The sequence below is a fragment of the Bos indicus genome, chromosome 6 (genome assembly GCF_029378745.1).
Source record: "Bos indicus isolate NIAB-ARS_2022 breed Sahiwal x Tharparkar chromosome 6, NIAB-ARS_B.indTharparkar_mat_pri_1.0, whole genome shotgun sequence".
NCBI lineage: Eukaryota > Metazoa > Chordata > Mammalia > Artiodactyla > Bovidae > Bos > Bos indicus.
The window spans coordinates 19,644,257-19,658,286 of NC_091765.1; the positions used below are offsets into that span (position 1 = coordinate 19,644,257).

The 14,030-nt window shown below is 38.6% G+C and overlaps 1 protein-coding gene across 5 annotated transcripts in view; it reads left to right on the forward strand.

Annotated features, from left to right (window-relative positions):
- The first annotated feature begins 121 nt into the window (after positions 1 to 121).
- Positions 122 to 14,030, forward strand: part of TBCK (TBC1 domain containing kinase) — a 208,922-nt gene continuing 195,013 nt past the window's right edge. For 2 of the 5 annotated variants that reach the window (XM_070791102.1, XM_070791101.1), the window contains exons 1-2: positions 6,210 to 6,335; positions 7,653 to 7,874. In XM_070791102.1, the coding sequence (XP_070647203.1) occupies positions 6,272 to 6,335; positions 7,653 to 7,874 (286 nt within the window). In that variant the 5' untranslated portion in view covers positions 6,210 to 6,271. Of the gene's footprint in view, positions 431 to 6,209; positions 6,336 to 7,652; positions 7,875 to 14,030 lie in introns of those variants that run through there. The other 3 variants (XM_070791100.1, XM_070791099.1, XM_070791098.1) reach the window with 3 other exon arrangements.

Genomic DNA, 14,030 nt, shown 5'->3' on the forward strand with positions numbered 1-14,030 from the left:
AGTCAATAACGCCAATCATCCTGCACCTCTTCCTCGGTCGCTACATTTTCTCGCCAGGTTGGGCAAGAGGCAAGATGCTAGATGCCGGGGTCTTTCTTTAGAATTCCGTCGCAGAAACTGTGATGTCAGAGGAAAGGGCCGAGCTGCGGGTAGCTGGGAGAGCCGGGAGCTGTCAGCGGAGAGTCCCGGGCTCGCGCTCCTGGCCGGATTCCGAGCTGGCAACCCCAGCTGACTTCGCTCGCGGGCAGAGGGCAGTCTTGGAGCTCCCGGAGCTCCCGGAGCAGCCTCTTTTGTAGATGTACCTGCAGTGCGCGGCCTGGTGCCCTAAGCAATAGCGACAACACCAGCCACAGCGACAGCTCTGGGGCCCTGTGTAGCAGCTGCATCCCCTTGTCTTTGTGTCTGCCTGCGTCCCCAGACCCAGAGGCAGGTATTTGGGTTTCCCAGTTTTTAACGGGTGGGTGAGACGGGAGATAGAGGCGGGTCAGATGCAGCGAATGGCCCCGCACTTCCCGCTGTGGTTAAAAGAGGTCACCGGTGCTGCTTTTGGCTACTGATCACAGTTTCCAATCCCCACCTACAGCCCTCCTCCCTACTCACCTGACTCCTTTGAGAACTGTAGGCATCTTTTTAAAAGGAACTGCTGCCTGGCTGTTCCAAAGGAAGGTTGAAAGAGGAGCTTAGAGAATGTGGATTCGACTCTCTCCACTAGTCAACGTAGATTCGAACTCTTGCTTTGGTTTGTTTCTTGTTTTAAAAGGCTTAGTCAGTTATCGAGATGTGACATTCATTTGTGAAGTGGAAGAATGTAAAAGAGTTGTCAGTGGTTGCTTTTCAAGGACTCTTGTCCCTGTTTTTGTTTGGGCTACAAAGACAACTGGGGAAAAGTATATAAAGTAAATGGACTAGTGTTACTAACCCATTAAAAATGTGTAAACTGTTTTATTTATAATGAAATAAGCATCTTTTGCCCGATTTTTGACCTTTTTTGCCTATGATGCATTTCCGCTTCAAGTTCTTTGTGGGCAAATATTGTCGTGTTTGCTCACTGGTGAGGCAGAAGCTGGAAAAGCGCCTGACTTCAAATAGGAAATTCAGGATATTTGGTGAATGAATGAATGTTCAGATCCAGCTTCTTCTATTGTTTTTTTTTTTTTCCTCTCTCTCTCTCAACTAATCTCTCATCTCAGGTGTTTTTTTTTCTCCCCACTGACTTTCTTCCACTTACTAAGTGTGAGGAAATCTATGTGAGTGTATTTGTTGTAGGTGAACCTTTTTATGTATACCCAACTTAAGACGTAGTTGAAGCAGAACGTTGATGAAATGGTTTGTGCTAACTAATGTTTTATCGTTTTGAATTATTTGCGTTTTATTTGGTGATTTGATCTTTAGTTGTCTAAGTGATAGGTGTGTCTAATTGAAAACCAAAAAGCGTAGTAATAATAAAATGCAGCAGCTCAGTGTCTTCCTTCCTGCCCTCAGTCCTGTTCCTTCAAACATAACCACATTTAATTTTTCTAATTTTAGGTAATGTATGTTGAATAATATGTTAAACTGCTAATTCTTTTTTTTAAATTGACTTAAGATAGCCCACACCATCCACAACCTCTCTTCTACAAATTTTTGAGTGGTTATCACAATTTTTAGTTTTAATACTGGTTAGTTTCATAATTCTAAATAATATGTAAACTTTATTTTTTCACATCAACTTTTGAAAATACATATATTTGGCTCCTTATTTAGTAAAACAAGGAAAGTAGTGACTCTACCTTTAGATGGCAGAAACCACATCCACTCCTGCCTTTCAGTAGATGGACTTTTCCTTATACATTGACAATGTTATTAATAGTTACAGTGTATTTCTTAACTCCAATTGTTTTTTGCTTTGTTTATGTGTATAAAAACCAGTAAAATGTTACAATATTATGGTTTTGTAAATAAACTTCAGTGCATAGCTAAGAAATATGCCATTATACATTTTCTTCCAGGTGTTTAATTGCATAACCTATGTACCACACTAATGAGATTTGTAATATTAACGTCAAATGGGTTGTTCTTTCCTCTTCTGCAGTGACAAAAATTATGCCATAGTTAAGTGTGCTTAATTTTTTGGATTATATACTAATTATATAGTTTTTGACCCTCCTCACTTTCGCAGAGGACTTTGTACTTTCTTCGAGGGAAAAGATTCATGTGCTTTATTCACCAGGTCCTCTTATTCTTTGTATGAGAAACTCCCTGCCATTTCTCTGCTTGAAGACACTCCCCTTGGAGCCCCATTACTTTCTGTTTGATTTGAACAGATTACTTTCTGATCCTTTTGACAGCTTCTATACTGGATTATATTCATTGAAATCTTGAATAAGGTGCAATGTTACAGTATTGTACAAAGGTACAATAAGGTACAATGTCTTTTACTACTTGGTCTTCTGCTCTGTTTTGGTAGAATACATCCTTAAAAAATGTATTCATAAAAATATGTGGGTAGTGATTTTATTTTTTAATGTTTGCATAATGTAAATTATTATTTTACTATTATGATTGATACTTTGGCTGGGTATAGAAACTAAATTATGTTTCTTACAATTTTTCAAGTCGTCACCATCTTCTAACTTCCGTTGATGCTCCTGGGGACATGAGAATGAGTGTTGGGTCTTGATGTTTTGATGCCTAAACTGTTTGTTTTCTCTCTGAAATGATTAACATTTTCAGTTATACTTGAAGCTTTGAAAATCTGTTATGACATGTTTTGTTCTAAGTTTGTTCTCCTTGCAATGAACTCATTCAGTGAAGCCTGAATAAATATCTCTGGCCTCTTTAATTTCCCTTCAACTGTGGGGAATTTTCTCCTAGTCTTTTATAATTTTTCCCTCTTTATTTTTCTCTGTTCTCTTTTGTTGAAATTCCTGTAAGGTGGTTGTTGAATTCTTGGTTTGATTCACTGTGTTTGTAATCTTTTATGTTTTTATCTGTTTGTGCATTTGCTTCATGTTCTGAGTAGTAGTCTCAACTTTATTTTCCAACACTTCTGTCTAGTTTGATAATCATATGTTTAATTTCCAAGCACTAATTTTTAAAATTATTTTTCTCATATTCCCTTAATTTTGTTTCATTGTTCTTTTTAATGAGATAAGATTTACAAATATTAAAAAGCACTGATTTTAAGTGACCAGTTTAGTGAATTTTGATACATGTCAACAAACATGTAACAGTCACCACCCTAATCAAGATGTGAAACATTTGTACTACTCCAGAAAGTTCTACCTTTCTCTTGCCAAGACTGTTCCCACAACCCTCCTCCCCACCCCAAGCACTACATTCTCATTCTTATGACTATAGTTTAAAACTGTAGTCCTGTAACATTTAAATGAAGCCATAGGATATGAACTCTTCTGTGTCTACTCCTTTCATCAACATAATATTTTTGAGATACATCCATATTTTGGCATGCTACGCTACGTTGCTTTAGTCGTGTCTGACTCTGTGCGACCCCATAGATGGCAGCCCACCAGGCTCCGCCGTCCCTGGAATTCTCCAGGCAAGAACACTGGAGTGGGTTGCCATTTCCTTCTCCAATGCCTGAAAGTGAAAAATGAAAGTGAAGTCGCTCAGTCGTGTCCAACTCTTCGAGACCCCGTGGACTGCAGCCCACCAGGCTCCTCTGTCCATGGGATTTTCCAGGCAAGAGTACTGGAGTGGGTTGCCATTGCCTTCTCCAATATTTTGGCATATTTATTCCTTTTTTGTTGTTTTGAAATAGCGTTTCATTGGATGAATATACCACAACTTGCTTAGCAGTTCATTTGTGTTATGTTTACCTTGCTTCCAGTTTGGGGCTGTTATGAATCAAATTACTGTGAACATTCTCATACAAGTATTTTTATGGACATTTTAGTTATTATTGGGTTAGTACCCAATAGGAATGGAATTTGAATCGTAAGGTGTACTATTAACTTTAGTGCAGTTTTTCAAAGTCCTCGTGTCATTTTAGCACTACCGTAAGCAGCAGAGCTGCTGCTGCTGCTGCTGCGCTAAGTCGCTTCAGTCTTGTCTGACTCTTAGTGACCCCATGGACTGCAGCCTACTAGACTCCTCCGTCCATGGGATTTCCCAGGCAAGAGTACTGGAGTGGGGTGCCATTGCCTTCTCAGCAGCAGAGAATCAGCTCCAATTCTGCATTTTTCTCAACACTTGGTATTGTCAGTCACTCCAATTGTAGCCATTCTGGTAGTTGTAAAATGGTATGTTGTGGTTTTAATTTGCATTTTCCTGCTGATTAATTACATTGAGAACTTTTCCATGTGTTTATTGTCTATTTGAATTCCTCTTTTGTGAAAAATACACATTTCAGATTTTTACCTATTTTGTGTTGACTTGTCTTTCTTTTTATTATTAAGTCATAGGCATTCTTTATATATTCTGAATGCTAATCTGTTACCAGGGAAGCCCTGTTATCATATATACAAACATACATGCATATATATATATATATGTATGTATTTTATAAAAATGTCATATGTGTATATATATATAGATATGTCATAATAGCTTGGATTTGTACTTTGTCAAATGTGGCTTTTGATGTGCAATGTTTTTCATTTTGATGAAGCCCACTTTATAAAGTTCATCTTTTTAAAAAAATTCTCATTGTTTTGTTTTTAATCGGCTCAGATGAGATCTGTTTTCATTTTAATTTCCATTTGTTTGCATTGGAGAAGGAAATGGCAACCCACTCCAGTGTTCTTGCCTGGAGAACCCCAGGGATGGGGCAGCCTGGTGGGCTGCCGTCTATGAGGTCGGACAGAGTTGGACACGACTGAAGCGACTTAGCAGCAGCAGGACAGAGAAACAATAGATTTTTTTAACTAAAGTATTTTTTTAAGATTTATTTATTTATGTTTGGTTGTGCTAGCTTTTCATTGCTGTGCTGGCTTTCTCTAGTTGCCGCGAGCGGGGCAACGCTTTGTTGTGGTGCTCAGGCTTCTTGCTGCAGTGGCTTCTCTTGTTGCAGATCGCAGGCTCTAGGACTCATGGGCTCAGTAGCTGTGGCCTGTGAGCTCTAGAGCTGGGGCTTGGCAGTTGGCGGTACATGTGCTCAGTTGCTCTGTGTCATGTGGGATCTTCCAGACCAGGATTGAACCCATGTCCCCTGTGTTGGCAGGTGGATTCTTAACCCCTGGACCACCGGGGAGGCCCCTAACGTCCGTTTTTTTATGGCTTTTCTTATCCTGCTTGAGAAACATTTGCCTATTCTAAGGTTGCAAAAATATCCTCTTTTTTTTTTTTTTCTTCTTGTGCAGAAGCATAATCCATATCAGACTTCTGTGGATGTAGCAGTAGGGATTGTGGCTAATCTTCTTCCCATGTGAACGTCTTTTTGTAGCACCATTTATTAAAAAGACTGTCATTTCCTATTCAATTCCTTGGCCTTTGTTGAAAATCAGTTCATTGTGTTTAAAAATGTTTTTCAATTTAAAATGAAAAAAGCTTTCATTTTTATGAAATGTATTGTATATAGCACATATACATAGATAGGTGGAGATATAGAATGTGAAATTATGGAGAATAATATGAACACCCTTAACCCATCAATTAAGAACTAGGATATTACTTAGTATTTTTGAAGTTTCTTATGGATTCTTCCCTAATCTCATGACTGCTTTTCCTACAATGGTGCAGTAGTCACCTTATCTTTGGATAGGAGGATAGATAACTTGCTAGTAATGGGGGTCTGGTGGCAAAGTTGAGTCTTCTGTTCTTCAGCCTTTCAGATGCCCTATTTCTCATTTCAAATATTCTTCCGACTGCTGTTGTTCACCACTGTTCCCTCCTTCTCTGATTCTGAAGCCTCTGATCTGAAGAGGATGAGCACACCTCTTAACTATATCATAGATTGTAACCTCCTTCTCTCTGTTTCTTGTGACCATGCTCTTACCTATTCAGAATGCTTTTAGGAGTTTCTTGAAATCAGCTCACGGCCTCTTTCTGCCCTCTTCCTTGTTACGAGTTTACACCTTTTAAAGCAGTTCTTTTTAATGTTTTAATGAAGTTTCTAGACAGATATATGAAAAGCAGCCTATTGTCTTGATTTAGACTTCCAGGTTTTATTGTGAAACCTGGAAGGGAAGAATGCAGTGCCTGACCAATCAATGTCTTTTTAGTGAGACACCTCGGTAAGAGAGAGATTTTTTGTTGGGAAAACTTTTTTATTGTGGTTGCCATAATGTGATAACTGATTTTAAATTAAGCTTCTTAATCTTCAGGCCACTTCATGATAAAATGCTGGACTCCATTTGTTTTGGAAACGATACTGCTAGACCCCTCAGGAACTTCAGGTAGAATATCTGTTTCTAACCTGGAGGCAATAACATCTGTCAAGATCAGTGAGGGGAGTAAAACATCACTTGCAAGCCCTGGCTTTAAAACAAAAGTCGATTAGTTATTTAAGTAACATTATAAGGCTGTTTGTTATCTAGTTTAATTCTTTTAATTTTTTTATTTTTAAAAATTTATTTATTTTTAATTGAAAGATAATTGCTTTGCAATATTGTGTTGGTTTCTGCTATCAACATGAATCAGTCATAGGTAGACATGTGTCCCCTTCCTCTTGAACCTCCCTCCCACCCCATCCCACCCCTTTAGATTGTTGAAGAGCCCCAGTTTGAGTTCCCTAAGTCATACAGCAAACTCCCATTGACTATCTATTTTGCATATGGTAATGCATATGTTTCCATGTTCTCTCTCCATTCATCCCACACCCTCTCCTTCCTCCCCACCCCACCAATATAAGTCTCTTCTCTCTGTCTGCATCTCCATTGCTGCCCTGAAAATCTGTTCATCAGTACCATATTTTTAGATTCCATATATATATATTAATACACATATTCATTAATAATGATATTTGCTTATCTCTTTCTGACTTACTTCACTCTGTATAATAGGCTCTAGGTTCATCCACTTCATTAGACCTGACTCAAATGTGTTCCTTTTTATGGCTGAATAATATTCCATTGTATATATGTACCACAGCTCTTTATCCATTCATTTGTCAGTGGACATCTAGGTTGCTTCCATGTCTTAACTATTATAAATCGTGCTGCATTGAACATTGGGGTACATGTGTCTTTTTCAGTTGTGGTTTCCTCAGGGCATATGCCTATTAGTGGGCTTGCTGGGTGATGTTAGTTTGATACTTAATACTGTTAATAGAGTCCTTGATTATTTAAAGTTCTGGTTGGTGTCCTTATTTCCTCTTTCCTGACTCCTTGCACTGTGAAAGAGAAAAGTGTTTGTAGTCTGTGGTATATTCAAACTTTGGGTAAAGAGAAGAGCCTTATTAATGTGAATGTACAATAACAAACTTCTTCTAAACTCTTAAAATTGTCAGGCATCCTTGCAGAGGGAGTGTTCTGTCTTTTCCTTTATATGCCATTGCAAATCTTTGATTTTGATTTAGAGCTACAATATAAATTCATGATTGGGTGGTTTTTCCTCTTTGATATTATCTTGAAATATTCTCACATTGATAATTTTGCTGTAAAATGTACAGATTGACATTTCCCTCCAAATTATATATGGTTAATCATATTTAAGGTGAGAAAACACTGGCTTAATGTTTAGCTGATCTATCAAAAAATTCTCTCCTTTTCTAGATTACCTGGGAAGATTTAGGACACGAAGAATGTTTCCCTTGAAGGATGCCGAAATGGGTGCCTTTACCTTCTTTGCCTCTGCTCTGCCCCATGATGTCTGTGGAAGCAATGGGCTTCCTCTCACACCAAATTCCATCAAGATTTTAGGGCGCTTTCAAATCCTCAAGACCATCACTCACCCCAGACTGTGCCAGTATGTGGATATTTCTAGGGGAAAGCACGGTGAGTTGTTGTTTTCTCATATTTTGTGTTCTCTACCCTGAAACCCTGATTAGGTTATAATATACACAGTGTATCATTTTGGATGTGAGAGCTGGACTATAAATAAAGCTGAGCACCGAAGAATTGATGCTTTTGAACTGTGGTGTTGGAGAAGACTCTTGAGAGTCCCTTGGACTGCAAGGAGATCCAACCAGTCCATTCTAAAGGAGATCAGTCCTGGGTGTTCATTGGAAGGACCGATGTTGAAGCTGAAACTCCAATACTTTGGCCACCTGATGCGAAGAGCTGACTCATTTGAAAAGACCCTGATGCTGGGAAAGATTGAGGGCAGGAGGAGAAGGGGACGACGGAGGATGAGATGGTTGGATGGCATTGCCAACTCAATGGACATCAGTTTGGGTGGACTCCAGGAGTTGGTGATGGACAGGGAGGCCTGGTGTGCTACGGTTCATGGGGTCACAAAGAGTCAGACATGACTGAGCGACTGAACTGAACTGAACTGATACACAGTAAGTGTTAATTGCTCAGTCCTGTCTGACTCTTTGCAGCCCAATGGACTGTAGCCCGCCAGACTCCTCTGTCCATGGGATTCTCCAGGCAAGAATACTGGAGTGGGTTGCCATGCCCTTCTTAGGGGATCTTCCCAACCCAGGGATCGAACCTGGGTCTCCTGCATTGCAGGCAGGTTCTTACCATCTAAGCCACCAGGGAAGCCATAATAATAAATAGTAAACATATAAAGTAATCAGAGTGTGTATGTTTGCTTGCCATCACTTTTCGCTCCAGCCAAACTGAGTCATTTGAGTTTTCCTGACTGCATTTGAATGATTCATATTTCTCAGATCTGAGAATCAGGATTTTTAATATTCTTTTTCAGGGAAGCCCCTATCCTCAAGCATATTTCTTCATCTCTCCAAAAAGGAAATGAAAGACTAATGTTAGAAACTTTGTGTTCTGTCGCTTATCATGTCTGACTCGCTGTGACCCTGTGGGCGGTATCCCACCAGGTTCCTCTGTCCGTGGAATTTTTCAAGCAAGAAGACTGAAGTGGTTTGCCATTTCCTTCTTCAGGGGATCTTCCTGACCCAGGAATCAAACATGCATCTCTTGCATCTCCTGCATTGGCAGGTGGATTCATTACCACTGAGCCACCTGAGAAGCCCAACAGAAACTTTAGAATTGTCTATTAGAATGTATTTTATGATTGAAAGTAATAATTTGGGCTAAGTTTTTTTCCCATGAAAAGAGAGTCACTAATGTTTTTACCTCTTCCTAGCTGCATTAGTCTTTTTTTTTTAGGATTTAATTTAGTAGAGTTGAATTCTATTGGTTAAAAAGTCAGTATTTCACCAGGAAGAATTTACTGCCTTTTTAGTAGTATAGTCAGGGCTTCCCAGGTAGCACTGGTGATAAAGAACTTGGCTGCCAGTGCAGAAGATGTAAGAGATGTAGGTTCAGTCCTCTGGGGGAGGGCTTGGCAACCTACACTGTTATTCTTGCCTGGAGAATCCCATGGACAGAGGAGGCTGGCAGGCTATGGTCCCTAGAGTCACAAAGAGTTGTATATAACTGGAGCAATTTAGCATGCACACATGCAGTCATAAAGTCAGGTTCTTCTATAACTTGTATCTTTGCCCATTCTCCTTGCTAAAATATGACACTATAAACCGAGTGGCTTGTCTGTTTCTCACAGTTCTGGTGGCTGAGAAATCCAAGATTAAAGCAATAGCAGATGCTATGTCTGGTGAGGTCCACTTCTTCATTAACAGTCATCTTCTCCCTGTAACCTCACTTGGTGGGAGGGGAAAGGGAGTTTTCTCAGGCTTCTTTTACAAAAGAAGAGCACTCATCCTGTTTGTGAGGGCCCTACCCTCATGGCTTCCTATGTGGGGCTAGTGCCTGTTAATGCAGAAGATTTAAGAGACTCGAGTTCAATCCCTGGATTGGGAAGATCCCCTGGAGGAGGCCATGCCAACCCACTTCAGTACTTGCCTGGAGAATCCCCATGGACAGAGAAGCCTGGTGGGCCTACAGTCCATGGAGTTGCAAAGAATTGGACATGACTGAAGCGACTTAGCATGGACACCCTCATGATCTAATCGCCCCCCAGAGCCCCACTGCTGGACACCATCACACTGAGGATTAGGTGTCAGCATATGGATTTTGGAGGTGGGGCACAAATGTTCAATCCATAGCACCCCTGAAGGTGCTTATGGTGGCAATATTTTAATTATTTTTAAATTATTTTTGAAAGCTTAATTTCATGCTTAAAATTATTTTAAATGCATTTCAGTGAAATATATTTAATTTTTCTAACAAAATGAATTGTGAAAGATAACCCCATATACTTACTGATATTGTACTGTTTTTATTCCCTTAAAAATCTCATTTTCAGATGTTTCAACCTAATATTACAGGTGCTGAAAAAAAATGCAAACTCTTATTCCCTTAGTTTTGCTGAAAAACAGGCTAAATGATACTTTCAAGTAGTCTAGGTTATGCCTCTTGAAAATAGTTTCTCTGAAAGTTTTATAGAATTTGAATGGAAAATGTTTTTTGTAATAAATGTTATTAATGGCTAACATTTATTGAGTGTTTATTACTTATTAGGCAGTATTCTAAATGCTTTACATGTTTTAGTTAACTTAATCCTTACAACATTACCATGAAGTAGGAACTCTTATTGTATTCACATTTTACAGATGAGGAAATTGAGGCACAGAGCAATTAAGTAGCAATTAAGGAACTTTTGGCAAGTTTGTTGTTTACAAACAAGCAAATTTAAAAAATGTTTTTGCTGAAGTATTTGTTTGCTGAAGAGCTTCAAGACAATAAATTGTAGATATCATTTGGGGCTTTTATATAACCAAATAGTTGATAAAATATTGTCAACCCCTGAATGCCTTAAATACCACCCACCTCCATCCAATTACAAATTCTAAAGAATTTTGTCTTGTGGAATTGGCCTGGTTCCAAAAATCACTCCAGTATAGCTATATGGTAGATCATTATCATCTGTAATGAGTAACCAAAATTTGCTGTTGTAGATCTGAAAATTTAGACTATGCTTATCTTCCCAAATTCTTGGCACTTTACTCAGTTCTTGGGACTTTTTCATTTCTTTTTTTTTTTTTTTTTAAGATCTAGTTATTTATTTTTGGCTGTGCTGGATCTTCACTGCTGCTCGGGCTTTTCTCTACTTTCGGCAGTCGGGAGCTACTCTCTATTTGTGGTGCTCTGGTCTTCTCATTGTGGTGGCTTCTCTTGTTGCAGAGCCTGGGCTCTAGGGCCCGCAGAGTTCAATAGTTTGAGCTCCCAGGCTTTAAAGCATAGGCTCCACTGTTGTGGTGCATGGGCTTAGTTTCTCCTTGGTATGTGGGATCTTCCTGGATCAGGGATGGAACCTGTGTCTCCTGCGTTAGCAGGCCAATTCTTTACCACTGAGCCACCAGGGAAACCCAGGACTTCTTTATTCTTGTATCCTGAAGTGCCCTTTTTTGTTTCCCACTGACTGGAAGCCTATTTGGAGCATCCCTTCAGATGACTGGGGTCTTGCCTCTGTCCAATTTTCCCTAGGCTTTTTGGGATAATTGACTCAGTAGTCCTAGAGTCAAGAGTCTTGAGCTCCTTTTTTTCATCCCTGTACCTAAGTGAGCCTCTGTAAATACTGAACTAGGAAAAACCTTATGACATAATCTCTCTGGGGAGCCCTACTGCTAACTGCGCAGGAAACTTCTTTTTAGTTATAAATGTCAGGTAGGAAGTAATCCTCTTGGACACTGTTAAACTCTGTTGATGTTGAACCTGGCTCAACAATGTGGGTAATCTCCTTGGGCCCAATAACCATATTCCTGGTTACTCTGTTTCCCCTGATTGTCCTGCTCCTAGGTCTCCACAGCCCTCTCTTCCAGGGACACACAGATTATGGATGTGTATAAAATTCATATATTTTAAGTTTGACTGCCTGGAATGAAAATATCTGTTATTGTCAAAAGGTTAGGGAATTTGATTACTTTTTTTTTTTTTTTTACTATTGGCAATGTTCATTGTCCTGAAAAGTCGTAAGCATAAGGAGTAACTAATGAAATTAGAGTAAGTGTTGTTGTGAAGGTCTGTTTGTTCCAAACATCCCAGTCATTTCAGTTACATTTAGTTTGAAAAGTCAACAATCTCCTAAGTGAACAATGCATATTTCTCAATGATGTAATCATTTTGGTTTGGACTGTACTTGTCTCCTCAAACAATCTTAATTTTGGTTCCTTTATTCTGTTCTTGTTACACAGATATTTCTCATCTTGTCATTGTTAGTCCCACACTCTCCCCATTTTACTTGGAGTAACGTGTAACATGTGGTTCATTTTAGTAACATTATGTTTTCACATGTTAGGTTAGCTCAGAAGTCAAGCTTTCACTGTTTCCAACAGATCATTCAGAACTGATTCAAGAGGATATTAGTTTCTTGCTAACTCAGCAGGTTGATGTATTTACTCTCAAGAATAGTTTACATTCGAATTTTGAACTTGATTTATCAAAAGAGAAATTGAATAAAATATCTTTAAAAGAAAAAAGGTCAGTAAAGCATGAAAATACTTAAGTTAACAAACTTGAATCTTTTTCTTTTGAACTTGAAATCTCAGCAGTTTTAGAAGCATAGAAAGGATTATAAATGGTAATATATTCCAATTGATTTGGTATTGATTACCCAAAAATCTTTTTTTATTGCTAGAAAATCAAGAACAAAATTATTTTAATTAATAGATTTGAAATTTAGGTGGAGAATAGTTGAATTGTTAAGGGCCTATAAGATAATTCTGTATCTCTAGCTGCATATATATATATATTTCAACCTGAGTGTCTGTATCAGTTTAGAGTTCCATCAAAGAGGCAGAACTAGTAGGAGATAGATGGCTAGATAGCCTGACAGCTATAGATTAATTGGTTGGAGTTGGTTTATGTGATTGTGGGGGCTGGGTAAGCTAGCCTGAAATCCATAGGGCAGATTATCAACGACAAAGGCTAATTTTTATATAATAGCTAAAGTCATGGTCCCAACAGTAGAGTTTCTTCTCCAGAGAAGACTGGATTCTGCTCTTGAGGAGTTAGTAACTCATTGAATCAGGACCACCAAGATTATCTAGGGTAATCGTCCTTACTCACATTAAACTAATTGTAGATTTTAATCAATTATTTAATGCCTTCACAGTAACACCTAGGCTAGCGTTTGAATAACTGAAGACTATATGGCCTAGCCTGTTGACTCATAAAACTGACCATCACAGTGACCTAGTAACAATACTGTTTCTTAAGCACAGAATTACCCTTTATCAGTTTGACTGTGTAAATATTTATTTAGGTATTTTATTTAAAAGGTGATGAGCTAGTCTCAGTTTTTACTAGTAAGTGAATAAAGAAAGAATTGTGAAGGTGAAGTCGCTCAGTCGTGTCCGACTCTTTGCGACACCGTAGACTGTAGCCTACCAGGCTTCTCTGTCCATGGGATTCTCCAGGCAAGAATACTGGAGTGGGTTACCATTTCCTTCTCCAGGGGATCTTCCCGACCCAGGGATCAAACCCGGGTCTCCCTCATTGGAGGCAGATGCTTTAACCTCTGAGCCATCAGGGAAGCCCAAAGAAAGAATGATGTGTAACTGTATTCTAATAAACTTTCATATTATCTTAACACATTCACAATTTACCTCTTTCTCTAAGTTAAAAGTTTTTTAAAATCTTTCATTTAGTCCCTCTTTTTACTCAACTACCTTATTATCTGTTTTGCTTAATATTGTGCTCTCTTCCATTTCTTAGCATTGACTTAAAACTTACAGTTCAAGCTGTATATACACTACAGAGATACTTGGCACTCATCAAATATTTCATATAGGAAAGATTATTTCATGGTTCTTGTATGTTCCACTCTTTAAAGTTCATCTTGGTGTCACATTTGTTTTTTATAAATAATGCCACTATATTGCTGACATATTTGGCGTGTTATGATTCTCAAATATCTTTGTCATATTTTATTCTGTGAAACTATATTGTTTTATAACAAGCAGAAGTTATTTTCAAACAGTTGTTTAGAGTTTCAGGATGAAGTCTCTCTAATGATTTTTTGGAGAAAAACCTGGTTCATATTGGAAACATTGTCTTGGTATATAT